This window comes from Carettochelys insculpta, chromosome 1, assembly GCF_033958435.1.
Source record: "Carettochelys insculpta isolate YL-2023 chromosome 1, ASM3395843v1, whole genome shotgun sequence".
Taxonomy (NCBI): domain Eukaryota; kingdom Metazoa; phylum Chordata; order Testudines; family Carettochelyidae; genus Carettochelys; species Carettochelys insculpta.
Genome location: NC_134137.1, coordinates 45,864,443 through 45,886,148, shown reverse-complemented (window position 1 = coordinate 45,886,148; position 21,706 = coordinate 45,864,443). Strand labels below are relative to the sequence as shown.

General features: G+C 43.5%; 1 protein-coding gene across 1 annotated transcript in view; it reads left to right on the top strand.

Annotated features, from left to right (window-relative positions):
• Positions 1–21,706, top strand: part of ZDHHC20 (zDHHC palmitoyltransferase 20) — a 68,956-nt gene that overhangs the window by 34,783 nt on the left and 12,467 nt on the right. Inside the window, exons 4-7 of the mRNA XM_074985437.1 lie at positions 4,272–4,392; positions 6,294–6,363; positions 8,001–8,033; positions 8,955–9,075. Coding sequence (XP_074841538.1) covers positions 4,272–4,392; positions 6,294–6,363; positions 8,001–8,033; positions 8,955–9,075 — 345 coding nt within the window. The remainder of the gene's footprint in view (positions 1–4,271; positions 4,393–6,293; positions 6,364–8,000; positions 8,034–8,954; positions 9,076–21,706) is intronic.

Here is a 21,706-nt window from a genome sequence, read left to right as displayed (position 1 = left end):
TTTGCATCAATAAAAACGGAAAAATGCTTAGAAAAAACAGTATTATCTGTTGAAAGTATTTAAAAAAATTCAGGCTTGCCAAAACTAAATATAAGATACAGTGACTCAGTATGTGGGTATTTTCATTACACACCCTTATGTGAACCTCTCCATGACCGTCTTTGGATAAGGTTAGGTTACAGTAAATACCTGTAACGTTAAGAGGACTGTAGTGCTCATTGATAAGACAGCTTAGGAGTTCAAGGCGTGGTGAGCACTGTTAATATAGAAACCAATCCTTATATACTGACGTAAAAATGCTGGCTTTGTTGACAGATGTAATTTCACTTCTCGGAGGACTCTTAAGTGGATTAACCTATAACTTGATGGCTTTTCTTTTTTTCCCCATAAGTCATTGATCTATAGGCTTACTATCAAAACTACAGTTAGAGGTGTTCCTTCGTGTCCTGTAATTTTAAAACTGACTAAACAGAAATTTTATTATTATATTTTTGGCAGGGGTGACTCAAAGCCAGCATTTACCTAAAGCAAATTTGTACAGCTGAAAATGTACTTTGCAATGGAAAAGCAAAGACTGTGGTTCTATAATGTGTCAGAGAAATTTAAAGTTAGGTAGGAGGGGAAGTTGGAGAGAATTCTGCTGGTTAACTGAGCAAAGGAAGAAGTACTGAACATTTTAAGTTGTACATTTATTGCGGAGGTGTTAGCTGATGGTCGGGGTGAGATACCACGTGTGTCCTCACTTCATCCAAGTCTTTAACTGCTAGGACAGACAGTCCCTTCACAGCGGGCAGCCAGGGAGGCTGACGGGTGCCCCAAGAGTCTGCTGCGTGGAGGCAGCATGACTCAGTGCTCACCTCTCGGTACGCCTCACCAGTGACCAGGTTAAAACAGCTGAAAAGCAGCTGAGTTCTTTGTTTTGTGTTCCCTTTGCACAGTAACAGGAAGAATCAGGTTAAAAACTTAACCAGTTACTTATTTATTGACTAAGGAACTTAACTCTTATGGTAACAAGGTCACAGGATTTATACTTTGTTACAAGATTACAAGGTTTGTACTTCCCTTATTTAGGTACCAATAGCTAGCGTATACCAGTTCATAGATCTATTACTGAATGTGCACAAAAGCAATACGCTTAACAGGTCTTATTCTCACCCCTGCATTACCCAACGTGGCGTGACCAGCGTTTTCACTCAATCCCTTGGGAAGAAACGATACAATGAAAGGGCATCCCCTGGGACCTCGGGAGGCAAAGACCCTCCTGACCGGCAGGTAGAGGTAATTGGAGCTCAGTTAGAGGGGGCTGCCAGGCCCTACTTTATACCCCTTGGGTCACGTACGCTCTTCCTTATCTCAAAAGATGCCAATTGAATTAGATCATCTCGTGACACTAGTTTTCACAGGGAGTTAGCTCACACCTGTGAGGTGGAGATAATTTAGGACATTCTTTATGGGCCGGAAGTTTCCTCATCTGGGACATTTGTGTAAGCACATCAGCTGATGGTACTAGCCAAGGGCAGCCTGAGGCCCCGGCTGTCTGTTAGCCCATTTCTCTCTTCTTGTCTGGTTTCGGCCCATTCAGGGTTGTTATGTTGCAGTTTTGCTCTGGAGCATCAAAAGACTGTGCCTGAGATAAGCACATCTGCACTCTTGGACATACCAGGGCTGAGCTGTTTCTTTTAACCCTGTGGTGCTCTGAAGAACCTAGGAGAGCCAAGATGGAGTAGAGCAAAAAGCGGGGGACTCTGTCTGGCTACAGAAGGCTGGTTTTCGTCTCATATGATTGACTTCATTGGAGCCTGTTCTGTGTGGCTGTGATAAAATATTTGGCAGATCAGTTATCTCAACCAATCAGTTTTTGTAAGATTTGCAATCACATGAACTTAGCTTAAGCATCGGTGTATTTCATAATTACTTTAATGCTTGCTTGGATTCTTCTATCTGCCAACATTTATTTATAACTAACTGTAATAGAAGCTGTAGCAAGCCTTCAACTTTCAAGGAGGGACAAAGTTTGAATGCGCAGCAGATAATTAAAAAGATGGAAAAAGCCAGGTCTAAATTGTAAGTAATTGGAAAATTTCTACAAATGACCTTTTTCAAAAGCCATGCGCTTTCTCAGAACACTCTTCGCCTCCTGTCTCTGTTCAGGCTCTGGGGAGGCATGTAGTATTGTCTCAAAGATGTTCCATTGTTTAAAAACTCAACTTATTTTTTCCAGTTGTTTTAAAACGTATATATTTTCAAATAACCTTATTTTAAGTACTCATTCTTGTGATATGATTTGGCATCCTGTGATTTTAGTAATATACTAAAAAAAAAAAAAAAGATTTCACATTTGTTGTTTTGCAAGTGTAATCTGGGCGTATTTTAAAATATTGATAAACAATCAACATTATTTGAGATCCCAGAAAAAGATGAAAGAAACAAAGAGGCTCTTTGTTCCTGTTTGTGTTAAGAGCTGCTGGAGCTTCCCTGTGGTGCTGGTAGCATTTTGTTAATCTGCACTTTCATCCCATTGAATATTTGCAGCTGTTGTCCAAAGAGAGGTAGACTTGTGACCTTATTAATATTCAATAGGCGTAATGATGCAAACAAAACTGATTTGGGAAACTGAATGTTTGTTAGCCAGTTGCTACAGTTACTAGCAGCATTTTTAAAAAAATAAATAAAGCCACATGATTTTTGAGGGTTAGGGGTTTTTTTCTGTGTGTTACTTGGATGATTTATTTAACTGTGTCTGCTAAGTAGTGTTTTAATGCTAGTTTTGCACAGTCTAAGTTACTTGCCCACTTTTCTGGCCTGGGGTTGAAGACACCCAGCAGTCTTCTCCTAGGAGCAGTCTTCTCTTGGCAATGCCTCTTGAGAGGCAGCAACAAATGTGTAGTACATATAGATGGGAAAGGACACCTTCAGTGATTCCTGCTGTGAGCTTCCACACAGTTCAGAACCTAGAGCTCTCTACTGAAGCAGTAAGTTCTGTGTCATGCCCTCTGCTAGAGAAGCTTATAACTGCCTTGGGCCTCGTGAGTGTGGGAAGGTGGGTGGAGAAGCTTATTATTTTAGTGAGTACTGTATTATGGATGTCGCAGGTGTGTGCAAACTCTCCAGATTATTCTGGCACAGTTTCTAACCAGACAGCCTTAAGTATGGTTCCTCTGATGCTTTGTAGAATTTGGTAACTTTCCCTAAGAGCTATCTTTGAACTAGCTCTGTCAGTATAGCTAATGGAGCTTAAGACAATTAATCACTCAGGCTGTGTCTACACTAGCCCAGAACTTCGAAATGGGATGCAAATGGCCATGTTGAAGTTTACTAATGAAGCGCTGAAATACATATTCAGCGCCTCATTAGAATCCCGGCAGCCGCGGCACTTCAAAATTGACGCAGCTCGTCCAGATGGGGCTCCTTTTCAAAAGGAACCCGGCAACTTTGAAATCCCCTTATTCCTCTCAGCAGATAGTCATAAGGGGATTTCAAAGTTGATGAGGTCCTTTCAAAAAGGAGCCCCGTCTGGATGAGCCGTGCAGCAGCGAGCTGCATCAATTTCAAAGTGCCGCGACTGCCGGCATTCTAATGAGGCACTGAATATGTATTTCAGTGCTTCAGTAGTAAACTTTGAAATGGCCATTTGCATAGCCATTTCAAAGTTTTGGGCTAGTGTAGACACAGCCTGAGTGTTGCATTAAAGTTACCAGTTATACCCCTCCAGCTGGTGAGTTGTGACTGAAAATATACTTAACTTCCATCTCCAAGAAAGCTTTCCCTGCTCCTGATGGAGCTGCTCCCTCTGTAGGCCAATCAGAGATAGGGAATGGCAGTCACAGAGCCTGACTCTTCTCCCTGTACCAAACATGATTACTGCAGAGGCCTCTGAACTCATGGGATCCCCAGACACCACTGGAACAGGGTTAACATTCATGGTTTTAAGGGAAATTTACATTTTCAGAAAATTCCAGAGTACAGTTCTTCATTTTGTCGTATTGTGTAGCAAAGGGAAATTGCTGGGTGGGAGGTGGGACAAAGCTGGTTCTTTTAAATGTATCATTTTAAAATTTAGTGATAAAGGATCAATCCTGTAATTTTAGACTGGGATGTGGGGGACAGTTCTTGCTGCAATGCCTATCATTTACTGCTTTTCCTACTATGTGTGGTAAAATGGTAAGCAGATATTGCTGCTTCTCTGGGGGTACAACATTCAAACAGTTCTCCCCAAACCTAAGCTTTGATTGGGACATGTGATTAAAAGTATCTTTTATCCTCTCTTGCAGTTCTGCTTATCAAAATCTGATAAAGAGCAATATGAAAGAGAAGAGAGACCAGAATCCCAGCAGGAGATTTTGAAAAGAGCTGCTAAAGACTTGCCTATTTATACCACAACAGCATCCAGGGGTGAGGCAGATAGATGAATCCATTTGTCCAAAAGCTGCTAGCCTAATTGATGAGGTTTATGTTATAGCTGTGTGAACAGCCTGCTCAATAAATACTGCAAAAGACCCTAACTTCATACTTCTCCATGAGATGCCAGAGTTCTTTTTGTCTGTGAATTCTACAAGCAGCCAGTAAATATAACAGTTTTCGAAAAAAGATCCTGTTTGCAAAATAAATTTGGGTGAAAATATTTATCTTGTGCTCTACTTATAATAATCTTAAATAGACCAAAGGAACAGAGATGGAAGACTGAGTTTTTAATCTGCATTTTTATTTATCCCAATTATTGCTTTAGTCCCCTAAATATGAACATTTTTGGTTTGAATTTACTTCCACAGTAGTGTCAGAAATCAGAATCTGAATGTTAAAATGCCAATAAATATTGTGAGAGATTATTAAATGACTTTCTCTGATGTCTAAATACAGTATAGCTAGATTACTGTAACTCTCACTTCTCTAAAACTAGTGGTATTATAGATTACTCAAAAGATCTATGGTCCTTTTTAATGTATATCCCATTTGTAACATCCTATTCAGTATGCAGTGTTGGTGGAGCCATGGCAATCCCAGGATAGAAAAGAGACAGGCTGGATGAGGTAGTATCTTTTATGAGACCAACTTCTGCTGCATCTCTTACCAACAGAAGTTGGTCCGATAAAGTATATACCTACAAACCCTGTCTGTCTTACCTGTTAATAGTCTGTCATGAGATTTGTTAATAGTTACCTTTAATATGTTCATTCTATATTTAAGTTGTTCCCAAACTGCCTATGTCTGCACTTACAAAAAACTTCAAAATGGGCATGGTAATGGCCAAATGAAAGAATACTAAGGAGGCGCTGAAATGAATATTCAGTGCCTCAGTAGCATGCCACCCACCACAGCACTTCAAAAGTGCCGCAGTTCACTTGCCCACGGCTTGTCTATACGGAGTCCTTTTTCGAAAAGATATCGTGTCAGCTGATAGGAATAAGGGCATTTCGATGTCATCAGGGTCCTTTCGAAAAGGACCCCCATGTAGACAAGCTGCGGGTGAGTGAACCGCGGCACTTTTGAAGGGCCACAGCCTGTGGCAAGCTAATAAGGCACTGAATATTCATTTCAGCGCCTCATTAGTATTCTTCCATTTGTCCATTAGCGTGGCCATTTCGAAGTTTTTTGTAAGTGTAGACATGGCCACTATGTCCGTTCGTGGTCTGTGGGGCACTCCCGGGTTGTCGACACAGACTTGCTTAGTTACATGGTGGTGGCTTTCCCGCCCTTTCTAGCTGCCTTTGCTGCTACCCATATTTTTATCAAAAAGAGTCTGGAAGCCTTGTTAAAAGCAACTGTTGAGAAGGAGTAGGAGTCAGCCTCACTACATCTGCTAGATACCACTTCAGCAGAAGAGGAGAGAAATATGAGCCAGACACAATGACTAGAGTCACTGGAGGAAGAGGAAAGTTCCTGAGAAGACAACTAGGGCAGTGTGCACATTGAGCTGTGTGTCAAGAGGCATGTGGGGAGAAGAGGGGCAAACGTCTACAGGTAGCATGTCCGGAGGAGGAGGACAACAATTGGCAAGGAAGCAGGTGCTGGAGGATTAGGGAAGGAGACTAAAGAACAGAACAGATGAAATGAGGAGGAAGAGTTGAAAAAGCAATTATTACAATAGAAACAGCTATACTAAATATGTTCATGTTATTACATTTTTCTGTAAGCTATTGTTGTAGTTGCCACAGCAACCTTACATGATTCATAATGAAAGTGGGAGGAGAGGTGTCCTTGAGACGGTGCCTAGAACAGTAGGAAGCTTCTGTGTGAATATAATTTAATTTTACCAAGGCTTATTTAACAGATTGATTTTTAACATTTGAACATAGCAATCAGATATTGTGAAAGATGCCAACTAATCAAGCCTGACCGCTGTCACCACTGTTCTGCATGTGACCTGTAAGTAGCTGTGATGATCTATTGTTTAAATTCTCATCTTGAATTCTCGTAGAACTGCATAATGGTAGATTTACTATCTCTATCCCTTTCCCAGTCCAGAGAGGCTGGGCTTCATGTAGACAGGCAAATCTCTGCAATGGTTCTCCTGAATATGGGACTCTCTTCTGGCACTACAACAGTTCTGCATATGGGGCCCTCTTTACCATGGAGAGTGGGCAGGATTTGTCGTAAATACACTTCTAGCTTTGTAAAATGCCTTTATTATGAAGGATCAGTACTGGAGAATAAAGTGGGTCTGGACCGTGATACATATACCAACAGACACTTCTATGTGCGTAATTAGCTTGCTTCCCTAGCTGTCAGGCACAAGCATTCTGTGGTAGTAACAACTTTGTTTCAGGGAAGCTACAGTAGCATTGCAAGTCTTCATAACTTTAGTGTTATGCTCCACACACATTTTGCTTCACCTGCAAAATCTGTTCTACCAGCTGCTTTAAGACTGGGAAATAAATTGTAATTTAGACTGCAGTGAGTGACCTGTTTAAGAAATCTGATGAATGCATATATCTGTCTGGAGTGGCTACTCTGACTAGGCCAGGCGTGTCCAACCCGCAGCCCACGGGCCGCATGCGGCCCTGGGCAGCTAGTAATGCAGCCCCACAGGATCATAAACTTTTAACATTATTATGTGATTTATATACATTAACTATGTTATATATTTTATATGTGGCCCAAGACAATTCCTCTTCACTCAGTGCGGCCCAGGCAAGCCAAAAGGTTGGACACCCATGGACTAGGTGATACTAAGACTACATCTACAGTGCAGCAAAAAGTCAATTTGCGCTATACAACGTCAACTGCGTGAGTGACATACCTGGAGTTGAGTACCTAAGTTGAGTTACTGCAGGGTCTGCACTGCAGGGGGTTGATGAGAGACGCTCTCATCTCGACTTCCTTTTTTCTCATCTGGGGTAGAGTAACAGGGTCAACCAGAGAGTGGTCTGTTATCAGTTTGGCAGGTATTCAGTAGACTCACTACATCGACAGCCGGTAATCCCCATGGTCAATCTCTGTGGTAGTGTAGATGTAGGCTAAGGCTGGGAGAAAATGGAACATAGACCATTGGAACTGTCCATGTATTTTTACATTTAATTCACCCCAAAGTTATTTTTTCTATCCAGCATTTTGATTGGTTTGATTTAAGTTGAGTGCCAGGTTACAATGCTTACCATACTATCCATGGCAGCTTTGAGGCATGCTGGTTATTAAAACAATTCTGAATGTTGAATTTTTTACCTCCTTGTGTTCTGACACAGAAGTAAGTTGGTGTAGTGGGAAAACTACACATAATGGGCTATAGAAACAGCGTGTCTTGTGCAGCTCAATAATATTTCCTCTTTCTGATTAATGAGGTTTTTTTTGGTCCTATCCACTTCTCTGGGACAAGAGGTCAGATATCTGTTGTAATATAGGGCCTATGTCTGGAGAGACAGTGTTAAAAAGCAGAAGTAATGGGAATTTGGTAATGGTAAATACAGCTTTAAGAAGTTGGAACTCTAGTATTTGAAACAGAAAGTAAATCTTTTATATTTTAATTTTTATTTTAATTAATTGCTAATGGACTTTTTCTTTTACAGATGTGTACTAAAAATGGACCATCATTGTCCTTGGTATGTTTGCTTTTTGTCAATTATTTCTACATTTTATATTAATTTTAATCTCATACACCAAAGTAAATGTAATAGTCATTCATTTAAGTTGAATTTCTCACGATTTAGGTATGCATAAATGAAGGCAGTATTTTTCCTAATGTCTACTGCAAGTAATTGCAATCAAAATTGTAGGTCCAAGAAACCTAAATACATATTTACATATAAATGCATGTCAGAACTGACCAGCTTAAAAGAAACAAGAGATGCTGAGCTGTTGCTTTATAGTGTTTGTTTCAAAATTATGTGCATCAAAAGATAAGAATCTGTTTTTCTAAATAGTGAAAATCAGCTTTTTAAATGAATTCACTGCCAGCTATTAAGTTGATAAACTCTCTAACAGGTATTTGTATGTGTATTTTCCATACAAGATTCATTTCAGGGTATAATTGCAACCCGGACACACACACTGTAATGAATATCATGTAGTTTTTATTCCTCTACACATGATGTGCCATCCCAAAAAATATTGCTAGCTGTGGCATACATTAGTACATGTTTTAGTGTCTAATGTGACACCCATTTCAGTCAGTAGAAAGGCTTCCAGTGAATCAGGCCCCTGATGTCTGACAAGACTTATTATTTTTATATATAAATCTTCCCAGGAATGGCATTGGTCATACGGGGTGCTCTTTGTTCAGCAAAATAGTTTCAGCGGCAGAAGTGATGGGGAGGGTCCAGATCACCTGACATAAGGGAATAGTCCTTAAAATAAAGATTTTAAAATGTTAAATCTAACTTTTTCATTGATGGAATGTTGTCCCAATTGACAGAGCTTGAACCATGCATGTGCGGTGATGTCCCACAGAAACCATTTGATTAATCTTCATAACATGATGCTCACTCTCTCTCTCTCTCTCTCTCTCTCTCTCTCTTTTCTAGGGTGAATAACTGTGTGGGGTTTTCTAACTACAAATTCTTCCTCCTGTTTTTATTATATTCCTTATTGTACTGTCTGTTTGTTGCTGCTACGGTCTTGCAGTACTTTATAAAGTTTTGGACGGTAAGTGTTGTTTTTTGTTAAATTTGCATGCATTATTGAAATCTATATCAGAGCACCATGTCATCCATTCTTGTCTGTTCCTGAATCAGTATAATCAACAATAGCATATGTAGAGATGACTGAAGCAAGAGAACAGCCGGCAATTCAATGAATTAAGTTGTATGTTAAGTAGAGCTGGACAAATACTGGGGGAGAGAACAGGGCATGTGAATTCAAAATCAGTAATGTGCAACTTCCTTGCCCAAAATTGACCAGTGCAGCTAAATTTTTCAGATGTTTGTGGGGGGTACCTACAGAGGGCTGCTTACATGGAGTAAAATAAATAATGGAAAAGATTTTGAGGTTTGGATAACAAATTTAAGGAAATAAAAATTGACTTGTGGGTATTCTGCTAGCAGAAGAGGCAGATAAATTTGCCTATTCATTGTGAATTTGTACTGCTGTAATACTGAATGCTTATAATGGTAAATTTCAGTTTTGAGGTTAGTAGTGCAAATTCTGTGCTGTGTTAATACTGTTTACTTTCATTGTTCAAATGGACAATGCACACTTACTCTGTTATATAAATCCATTTGAACAGACCATTATTTGTGGAAGCGTTCTTATGTGTTATATTTGCTGCCAAAACTCTTCCAGAGAGAACAGTAATTATCCTCAGTGGTATAAGGGTGACAGTTTTGGAGTAAAAGATTTAGCTCTCTCGTGATCTCTTTGTATGAGAGAGGCCACGTAACATGTTTGGAGTAGCTGCACTTGAAACAATTGTTTTGCACAGCTGTACAGATAGCAACAAGATTTAAAAGTTACAAGTTTTAAAAGAGATGAAGAAGAGCTTTTCACTGCTGACAGTTCTTCCAATCAATTATTTTTCAGTAGCGTTAGCTGAATTCTGAAAGTAACTAATCTAGTCCTCCGTATCCAGAGGAACAGTTGGCACAAAGCAAGGCTTTACTGTTAAGAGAGGGAATGAAAGAAAAGATGCTCTGAGTCTAGAATGTGAACTTCTTTTGATATTGAAGAAAAACAAATGGTACAAATGGCATTAGTGGTCCTCTTCTACGTGCAGTTCTACCAAATGCTACCTTTCAGTGCAACATAGTGATTTTACATTATGGCAATAGAGTGTTGGCACCTGGCAGGATTAATCAGACTTGTTGCTAGCTTCCTCATTAAAATGTTGCCTTGGCTAATTTTTCAAAATTAAATGGTCTAACTGTTAATTTTATTGCCCATACGCTATTTAGTGTATCATTATGGCTCAGTGTAGCTGTGGCCCTTTGTGTTTTGCAGATTGGTGGGGGAGCAGATGTGCAGGAAAGAGAACTGATTTGCTTTGTCACCTCATTTCATAAATCTAAATACAGTGGATGTCCTGTGTTTGGACATTTAACCATAATGAACATTACTTAATATCATCCATTTACAGAAAATCACTTCCAAAGCCCATCAGACACTATAATGGAGTGGATGTCTCTGGTGGAGAGAGGGAACTTAATTTTTTAAGCAATCATTACACTTCAATATTCCCTTCAAAAGTGTCACTTCCAGCAACTAAATGAAAAAAAATATGTGGTCTTCTCTTACTTGGCAGTACTGATTAATCTGTTTATTCAAGGTATCTACTCACGTTAGTGACGAAAACAAGTATGTGATGATGCTTACCTCTGGTATCCCTGCCAGACCAACCTACGTAGAAAGATAGAGCAGGGTTCAGTGCAGCAGCAGAGCAGAACTGTTTTGACGATGAGACTGGGTCTATTTTTGCATGTAGAACTTTGATAAGAAACAAGAAGGAAAGAACTCAGCTTAGTTGTTTTTAAAATGAAGTTGCTAGGCTTGCAGTGGGAAAAAATGTCTTGTAAACTGGCACATATTTGTTATATAGTAACAGAGAGGAAGCCGTGCTAGTCTATACACTATCAAAACAAAAAGCAGTCAAGTAGCACTTTAAAGACTAGCAAAATAGTTTATTAGGTAAGCTTTCGTGGGACAGACCCACTTCTTCAGACCATAGCCAGACCAGAACAGACTCAATATTTAAGACACAGAGAACCAAAAACAGTAGGCAAGGAGGACAAATCAGAAGAAGATAATCAAGGTGAGCAAATCAGAGAGTGGGGGGGAAGGTCAAGAATTAGATTGAGCCGAGTATGCAGACGAGCCCCTATAGTGACTCAGAAAGTTCCCATCACGATTTAAACCATGCGTTAATGTGCCGAATTTGAATATAAAAGTCAGCTCGTCCACTTCTCTTTCCAAAATGGTGCGATAATTTCTAATATTTAATCTAATAATTATCGCACCATTTTGGAAAGAGAAGTGGACGAGCTGACTTTTATATTCAAATTCGGCACATTAACGCATGGTTTAAATCGTGATGGGAACTTTCTGAGTCACTATAGGGGCTCGTCTGCATACTCGGCTCAATCTAATTCTTGACCTTCCCCCCCACCCCTCCACTCTCTGATTTGCTCACCTTGATTATCTTTTTCTGATTTGTCCTCCTTGCTTACTGTTTTTGGTTCTCTGTGCCTTAAATATTGAGTCTGTTGTGGTCTGGCTATGGTCTGAAGAAGTGGGTCTGTCCCACGAAAGCTCACCTAAGAAACTATTTTGCTAGTCTTTAAAGTGCTACTTGACTGCTTTTGTTTAAATATTTGTTATGTAAGTCATTGAGAGACAAAAGCCTGAATTCTTTCAGTGTCTTTCTTTCTATCACTTTTCAGCGTGACATTGTTCTTTATATCTATATTTATATCTACAACCCTCTTATACGCTCCTTCATTTAATATACCTAAAATAAATTATGAGATTAAAACAGTAAAACCATCTGTGATATCTAGTTCCTTCAAGATTATCACCTGTAGGCAGAAAGTAGTCTTGCTTTCTCCATTGTGTGAAGCTTTTAAAGGAAGGCATACACTGATCAGTGGACCCAAATTCCTTGACAGGGTTGAGTGCATTTGGGAAAGAAACCTATATTGGGCAGTGCTCCTTGGAAAGGACAGGGAACAGTGTAAATTCCACTGTAATCTGCCTTGAGCACCCTCGTTTTTAAAACCTGAAAGAGATTCCACATATTATAGCAGTATTTGACAGACTTTCACATCCGGCAGCCCCAGGACTGGGAGGCTGTCAGATATTTAAATATGCAAGACAACAAAGTTCATTCTTTCCCCTCCTTCCCCTCCCGCCAGCGCTGGCTCCTGCTCAATCGCTGCCCTGCTACTTTGGTGGGGATGGTGGGGAGCAGCAGGCACTGGACGGGGAGCTGCTGCTGATGATGGTTGCTGCATGGCTGCTTGAGGAACTGCTGCTGCGCAGCCACTCGGGGAGCGACTGCCAGCAGTGGGCACTGGGCAGGCAGTCACTCTGGGGGCCGCTGCCCTGTGGCCACTCTAGGAGCTGCTGTGGGCAGGAGAGTGGAGGAGCCGCTGTCTGCACACACACTCGGAGGCCACCAGAGTAAGAAGGAGATGACTGGGGCAGGATGGAATGCTGGTTAATTGAGAATTCCAGTTGTTTGAGTACATATAAAGCAGAGTTCACTGCAATACAATGTGGCTATGATAACCAGGTACCTAAGCATGACGTATTTACCTGCCGTATTTATCTCATTTGTGGAAAAAACTTTACATATGCCCTCACTTATACAGGCAAAATAGCATCTTCTGTGCTCTAACTGTAGTAAATTGACAGATAAAGCATTTTTAGATATTGCGAATACAGTAGCAGGGCAGATGAAGCAGCTATTACATATTCCTCACAAGTTTGTCTTGATACAGATGTTAGCATCTGTCTTACAGATCAGAGGAAACTTGGCAAAGCTGAGTTAATCTCTTGTTTTTTCGTTTTCTTAAGAACTTCTATTTCCATTTAGAAAGTCATCGGAGATGAGCAGATCGGACCTCAGTTTAACAAAATTTCTCTGGTGCTCACTCTTTATCACTGAATTGACAGCATTGGCTGTAGATCAATCCTTATTTACAAACTTGGCTACTCTCATTTGTTTACACTCTGCACATACTGTCATTTGTTTTATATCTGTATTCATTCTCATTGTGTGCTCTGTCTGCCTCCTTTATCATTAAGTGTACGGTTCCAGCTGTTTTCTGTGCCTTCTGCCTGTCATATGTGCTGTCTTACACTAAACTATTTGGAAAAGCTAAATAAATCTTTTGTGGTGGGGGTGCCAAGAGTTCCAAAAATCCAGTTTGTATTTGCAAAACATATGAGTGATCCTAGTAAATCAGCAAAGGAGGTCCCTAGTGAAGGACTCAGTCCCTCAAAACTTGCATCACACAACCTTGTATGTAAGTACTGTGGCTTTTCTAGAATTAAGCTAGATATGTAGGCAGGGTTTTTAAAAATGGATGCCAAGAGTTGGACATCTACAGACAAGATTTTCAAAAGTGACCAGTAACTTTTTGGGTATCCTTTGTAAATGGGTCTTATTTTTAAAGAACCTAGTACTTAAAGCACTTGAGGGGGTCTAATCTTTGGGCACCCACTTAATAAAATCTTGACCGTAGCACATTTTGTGATGTCAATCTCCTTTTAAAATTGTTTTTTAAAAAGCTGCTTCAAATTGAAGCTCTGTCACATTTCATGGAAAAAATGTTTTGTTTTGTTTTTTTCCAACAGAGATAAAAATCTGACAAAATTTGACATTCTAGTTCTTTTACTGTTTTGAGCATTCTTCTCATCACTTAGTCTTCAAAGTGATGGCAGAGCCACCATTTTGCCTTCCTGGAGTAACAAGCACCTCTATAGCTTTCTTGTTCATTCTGTGGATCAGCATTTTTTAATCTTCAAGCTATGTCCCCTTCTGGGTTGGAAACGAGTTTGGTTACCCCAGTGTGGAATACATCAGAGAGAAGCAATTAGAATATCTCCTCCATTGACTGCAATGTTAGGAGGTCAAAAAGTGCTGGTTCTCTTGAAGAAGAGAGAGAGAACAGTGGCAGCACTAAGAAATGGAATTTATTAATAACTGAAATTGGCCCTACATAAGGACATTGGGATGTAAAGGAGCCTTATCTTGATATGTTGGTGAAGAGAGCAGCAGTTGTAACTTGTCCTCTTAGTCTTGTCTAGATTTGGATGTAACATGGGATGCGTCTACACTAGGAACTAACTTTGAAGTTAACTTTGAAGTTAGGAGCTACTTCAAAGTAGCTTGCAGAGAGTCTACACACATTTTCCCTTACTTTGAAGTAAGGCAGCCCAACATCGAAGTCCATACTCCATTCCCAGGAATGGAGTAGTGCCTTGCTTATAGGTTTAACTTTGGAGTAGGGTGTGTGTAGATGCTGAACTTTGAAGTCTGTTATTTCAAAGTTGTGCTTCGAAGTAAGCAACTTCAAAGTTATTTTTGTAGTGTGATGTTAACACGGCTGTGATGTTAACTTACATGTTCTTCTTCGAGTGGTCCCCGTGGGTGCTCCACAATAGGTGTCAGGCTCGCCCGGCACCACAGATCGGAATTCTTCTAGCAGTTTCTATTGGATCGCACATGCGCCGACGCGTGCCGCTCCCTTGCGTGCCCCCGGCCATGTGCGCGATCCGGTCCCCTCCAGTTCCTTCTCAACCGCCATCGGCTGCAGACGGAATCCGCTCAGGCTAAAGCCAGAGTCAGATAAGAGAGTTGTTTTTACGTGTAGTTTGTTTGTTTTGTCACTATTTAAAAAAAAAAAAAAAAGAGAAAGAGAATATCAGCTAGCAGAAAGAAGAGGAACAAAGGAGAGAGGGGCGGACAAGAAGGCTAGTTAAGCCGTCCGCTGCCCCACAGGCCGGTGATTGTTATTTGGGGTAAAAAGGCACTGATTACGGGCTAAGTACCCTATTAACAGTAAAGACTCACCACGATGGCCTCCTCGGGGTTTAAAAAGTGTGAGTCATGCTACAAAGCTATGCCGGCCTCCGATGGGCATAGTGAATGCATTAGCTGCCTGGGGGAATCACACGTTACCCAGAAGTGTTCTCACTGTGCTAAGCTTACAGCCAGAGCCAGGAAAGACAGAGAGATGAGGCTCAAAATGCTCTTGTTTGTTAAGGCTCTCCAGCCGGAACTGCCAGAGAAGCCTCACGCAGAAGGGCCCTCTGGGTTGCAGAAGAGGAAGGCAGCCTCTTTGACCCCCTCGGTGCAGAAGAGGAGGAAACTCTCCCCGGCTCGATCCTTGCCGGCGGGCCCAGCGGGCAGGACGAGCGGAACGCAGAGTCCCCAGCCATGAGCTCATGAAAGCGGCAGCGCAGCAGCGCACGTGGCAGAGGCTGAGCCTCCGATTACACAACAGACGGCATGCAAGGCACCACGAGCGCCAGCGAGGCAAGTGCCGGAATCGGCAGCGCCGACACAGGCGGCACCGGCCCCCGCGGCACCGACGGCACAGGGGCACCTGGCACGGAGCCTACCGGTGCCGGAGGAAGCTACCCGCGCAGCATCGCAGCTGACTGTGCCGAGCACGGTGCTGACAACAGGGCCAAGATCCCCAGCACGGGAAGGGGCGGCGCCTACCCCGCAGGGGAGGGGCAAGGCAAAAGCAAAAGCTCAGCACTGCAGTCTATCTCCAGACAGGGCTGTGCTGCCCTTATCACCTAGCCCTCCCCCCCGAGATACACACGCCACACCGGCGGGCTGTGACTCCACCGGCTTATCTAGGACCTCCCTCTCCGTTCCTCCAACCAATTTCGCCGTGGCTCGGGCCACCTTCACCATTTCTGGGCACGGATCCCCTTGAGTACTATTACAAACCAGCTTCACCACTATCTATGTCGTCGCGGAGGTCCCGCTCTCCCAGACATTATGGGTACACTCTCCGATCGTGGTCCAGGTCTCCATCACCAGGCCCTTGCCCATGCTGCTATGGTCATCCTCATCATGCTGAACACAGACACCACAGGTCTAGATCCAGGGGCAGGTCCTCCCCTGCTTCTTAATACCCCCGTGTACACTCTCGCTCTGGGACGGGAACACAGTTGTCTCAGGGGGAGTTAGGTCCAGAATCCTGGGACCTTCCTTCACAATCCTCCAGGGAGCAGGTATATCATCGACCGCGGGAACCAGAGGATTTGAGGGAGGTTTACCCCAGTGATTCCTCCTCGTCCTCCCCAGATGAGGCCATGGCCCCAGGGGATGTCTCCCCCCCGGATGACCTTAAACAATTCCAGGAACTGTTCAAAAGAGTAGCTTTCACACAGGGCATTCAAATAGCAGAGGTGCAGGAGAAGCATCATAAACTCCTGAAAAATTTGAGACCCCCGGCTTCATCCAAAATCGCTATCCCGCTGGATGAAGCCATTATGGAGTCAGCCACTAACATATGGCAGACCCCGGCCTCTATTCCGCCTACAAACAAGAGAGTGGATAAGAAGTACTTCGTCCCAGCCAAGGGCATGGAGTTCCTCTTTAGTCACCCACAACCAAATTCTTTGGTGGTCGAATCGTCCCAGCAGAGGTCGAAGGCATCTCAGTACCAATCGGGGGGATGGGATAAAGATGCTAAGAAGCTAGAGCTGTTTGGCAGAAAGGTATATTCCTCCTCTACCCTATTATTGAGTGTGGCAAATTACGTGGCACACCTCTCAAACCACAACTTTGACAATTACTCCAGACTTACTCCCCTCATGGATTCACTCCCGGAAGACAAGAAGCCGGTGTTAAAGACGATTGTTCAAGAGGGCTATGCAGCGCCGTGGACAGGAGTCCAGATTGCCCTGGACGTGGCGGACACAGCGGCACATTCAACAGCTACAGCAGTGGTCATGTGTAGGGAATCCTGGCTCCAGACATCTGGTATCCCCAGGGACCTGCAGGCGAAGATCACTTTGATAAACAAAAGCTGTTTGCGGACTCAACGGACTCGGTCCTCCACTCCAGCAAGGACTCGAGGGCCACACTTAGAACCTTGGGCATTTATACTCCCCCATATAAGAAGAAGAAATTTTATCCTCACCAAAGACGCTACGCTTACCAACCACTGCGTGCTCAATATCAGTGAGGCTACGACCAAGGGCACCATCCACAGCAGCAGCAGTACAGAACTCCCAGGCGACGTTCTCAACAAACCCGTACATCCTCGGGGCAGGCCCAAAGACAACAAGTTTGACGGGTATGTCGGGGGCTGCACTATCAACACCATCGCTCAATGCCACTCTCATCTCATGTTCCATCATCGCCTCAAACCGTTCCACTCCCAATGGCAAAAGATCACCACGGACAGATGGGTGCTAGAGATTATAGCCACGGGTTACACGATCCCCTTCCAGTCACTTCCACCGACGAAGCCTCCCGCCAGGCCTCATCTCAGAGACGCTGCCCACGAGGCGAGGCTCAAGCAGGAGGTGGATCACCTTATGTTCATAGGGGCAGTGGAAAGAGTGCCGGAGCAATTCCAGCGGAAAGTTTCTATTCACGCTACTTCCTAACAGAGAAGAAAACAGAAGGCTGGAGGCTGATCTTGGATCTACGGGACCTCAACCATTACTTGCACAAGCAACGCTTTCGAATGATCACAGTTGCCTCCATACTTACGGCACTGGACGATGGAGACTGGTTTGCAGCCCTCGACTTACAAGATGCTTACTTTCACATAACAATCCACCCAGCACACAGATGTTTCCTCCGCTTCATGCTCAGCAGGGAACATTTCCAGTACAGGGTTCTTCCATTCGGCCTATCCTTGGCTCCCAGAGTTTTTACCAAAACCCTGGCAGTGGTATCAGCCTACCTGCACAGACAGGGGGTGTTTATTTTCCCATATCTGCATGACTGCCTGCTTAAAGGGGCCTCAAAGGTAGAGGTCTTATTCATGATACGCGTCACCGTGGACACGTTAACTTCACTGGGCCTAGTTATCAACCTTGCAAAGTCAAAGACCGAACCCGCACAAGATATAGAGTTCATAGGGGCACGCATAAACTCTATCACAGCAAGAGTATACCTGCCCGATGCCCGCTTCCGCGCCATCAGCTCACTGGTGCAAGTCATGATGTACAGCCCCCCGGTGCCAGTCCTAACGTGCCTACAGCTGTTGGGCCACATGGCGGCAGCGACGTTTGTGGTACAGAATGCCAGGTTACACATGCGAAGCCTGCAGCATTGGCTGGTGAGTGTTTACAAACCGGCATCCCATACTGTCCACAAGGTAGTGTCGCCCACAACAGAGGGGCGCAGATCCCTAGCGTGGTGGGAAAATCCCAAGAATCTGCTAGTGGGGGTGCCTTTTCACCAACCACAAATTTCTATTTTTCTTACTACCGACGCCTCCCACGTAGGATGGGGAGCGCACATTGGCAGCAAGGTGACGCAAGGGCTATGGTCCCCTGCGGAACAGACGCTGCACATAAACATACTGGAGCTCAGAGCAGTGTCCAACGCGTGCAGACATTTTCGAGATTACCTGCATGGCAAAGTAGTTGGGATCAATACCGACAATACCTCCACTATGTTCTACATCAATCGACAAGGAGGGGCACGATCCCGTGCGCTATGTGCAGAAGCAGTCTGATTGTGGAACTGGTGCATCGCCAACAACGTAACATTGAAAGCCTCGTACTTGCCAAGCGCTCACAACGTGAAGGCAGATCAGCTGAGCAGGCACTTCGCACTCACGCACGAATGGCAGATCCGCTCCGACCTGCTACAGCGCATATTTCATACATGGGGGTTTCCCCAAGTCAATTTGTTTGCCACCCAGTACAACAAGAAGTGTCCCCAGTACTACTCCAGAGCAGGAATAGGGTGGGAGTCCCTGGGGGACGCATTCATGATTTCATGGAAGGGCCCTCTACTTTACGCATTCCCCCCACAACGCTTATCCACAAGGTTCTGCAGAAAGCCAGAAGGGAGAGAGCTCGCATGATATTCATAGTCCCAACTTGGGACCGGCAACAATGGTTTCCCTTGCTTCTGCACATGTCGAATCGCCCACCACTTCCCCTGCCAGTGGCGCCGGACTTACTCACACAGGCTCAGGGGTCCATACTGCACCCGCACCCTCAGGGTCTGAGTCTACAAGCATGGTTAATCCATGGCTCAGCGCCTTAGAGAGCATGTGTACGGAGGGAGTACAACAAGTCCTGGAGTGTAGCCGAAGGACCTCCACCAGGAGGACTTATGAACAGAAATGGACTCAATTTACAGCCCGGTGTTCCGCCAAGCAGTTAGCTCCCCTTGACGTTCCTATAACCGTAATACTAGAATACCTATTGGACCTCAAACGAGACGGGTTTTCTCTATCCTCGCTAAAGGTCCACCTCACTGCTATATCAGCTTTTCGGCATACAGAGGAAGGGTCCACTGTATTCGCCCACCCTATCGTCACAAGGTTCTTGAAGGGGCTGGTAAACCTGTACCCTCCTTGAAAACCGCTTCCGCCGTCGTGGAGTTTGGACTTGGTGCTCAGCACACTATCGGGACCACCCTTCGAACCATTAGCCATGGTACCCCTCCGACTCCTTACGATGAAAACAACCTTCCTCCTTGCGATTACGTCAGCCCGCAGGGTGAGTGAGCTCGCAGCAGTGATGGCAACACCACCGTGCACAGTATTCTCAAAGGGGGCGGTAACCTTACGGTTACACCCAGCCTTCATTCCAAAAGTTTCTTCGGAGTTCCATCTTAACGAACCAATAGTTTTACCCTTGTTTTACCCGAAGCCTCACAGCTCCAGCAAGGAGGCGTGCCTACATCTCCTAGACGTAAGAAGGGCATTGGCCTTCTACATAGGCAGAACTAAGTCCTTCCTGAAAACGGACAGGCTTCTAGTGTCTCTCTCCCAGGTCAAAAGGGGAAGGCCTGTCTTCACAGAGACTTTCAAAGCACATCATGTCCTGTGTAAAAATGTGCTACGAGCTTTGAAAGACCCCGTTGCTGGCCCCGCCTAGGGCTCACTCCACCAGGGCAGTGGCGACGTCAACAGCCTTCTTCAAGGGCATTGCGTTAAAAGACATATGTAGAGCCGGCGACCTGGTCATCCTACAACACCTTCGCCAAGCATTATGCCCTACGTCGGGTATTCGAGGAGGATACCCGTCTGTCGACAGCAGTCCTCTCGGGGTCAAGCTGCACATGAATCGATTACCCACCTCCTTACTTGGGTTACTGCTGGGTAGTCGCCTATTGTGGAGCACCCACAGGGACCACCTGAAGAAGAAAGAGAAGTTAGTAGTTTTTCTTTAGCTATAACTAGAGAAAACCAGATAAACCATTTTATTCTGCCTCATTTGGAGCCCACTCCTAAATGGTTTTATGTCTCCAGCACAACTGAAAAAAAACCCTTATGACTGAGTGGAAAACAATTCCCTCTTTGACAACTCCACCCCATGGTAATGAGGCATATTGCAAATGTAAATAGATGTGTAATCACTAAACTGTACACTATTTCTTCTGCATCTCTGAGATGTGTGGAGCTTGAGTTAATTCCCTGAGCCCGAATATTCTACTCACATTCAATAGTGTATTAAGCCTCCGTTACAAAATTAAAAGACAGCTAGATGAAGACTGCTAATGAACAGAGCACCAGATGCAACTGTACTGGGAAATCTGAGGGAACATGTTGGAAATCTCCCTTTACTTGGTATAAATGTTGCCAGTTGCACATACCTGCAGAGCATGTTAGGCTTTGAGAAAAGAGTAGGCAATCTGCTCCTTCGCACTCTGCTCCTATTTTCTTTGTGAATGAAAGATAAGACTTCTGATGGGTGTTGGAAGGCTGCATGTTTCAGAGCACATGTGCACACTAACCATTTCCTTTCCTTACAAAGCCTGTGCTGTTTTCAGACCTTTGTCTTTGAAGTAATACTGGTATATAATAAATTGTTTTTGTTTGCGCAAAGCTTTGCCGCAGGAAATCTGCAGAGAATTGTCCAAAGGTAAAATCCAGTGTTGATGTGATTAATATAGAAATTGTCCCTACTGTGCTTTTTCTGGTCCTTTCATTTGGGATAGCTGTTTATGCTGTTACCTAATGGAAAGAACTGTAATCCTTTCTTTATAAGTGACAGATAGTTTAGAATATTTGTATGTTTGCTTTAATTGAACAGTATGGCAGATAAATTATAAAAGAAATCAACCTCAGATAATGGATTTTCTAAAGGAAAATGAAATGCCAACTACACCTCTGAATAGAAATACACTCTAATTTCCTAATGCTGTTAAAGGTCAATTTCTTAAATGCTGAGTGTTGGAGATTATGTAATTTAATCATTTAAAAAACCCATTGGCCTCTTGAAGTAGTATACAGCAAAGCCTAAACATAGTGAAGAGTGTGAATGCCTAATAATTTTGTTTTTAAAATCATGTTTTTTAGCTGACAAACTGAAATGGCAGTAAGGAATAATTAATTTATATAAAAATGTAACCTCCACCCTGGAGTGGTTTGCTCTGTGTGTGCTGTCTTTTAAGATGGTCTAAATCTCAGACAACTAGATCTCTCATATAAGACAGATTGTAAAATTCCCCAGAATCATTCCTTTTGAAATCAATCCCAGGTCTTCTGCCTCCTAGGTGAGTGTCCTGACCACTGGTGTGTTGGGGGAGATGGGGGACAGGGGGGAAGGAGCCACAAGCCACAGGCATTACCAAGTCTTCCTCCTCTGTTTTGTGCCGGACCCAATAAGTGTGCTCTTA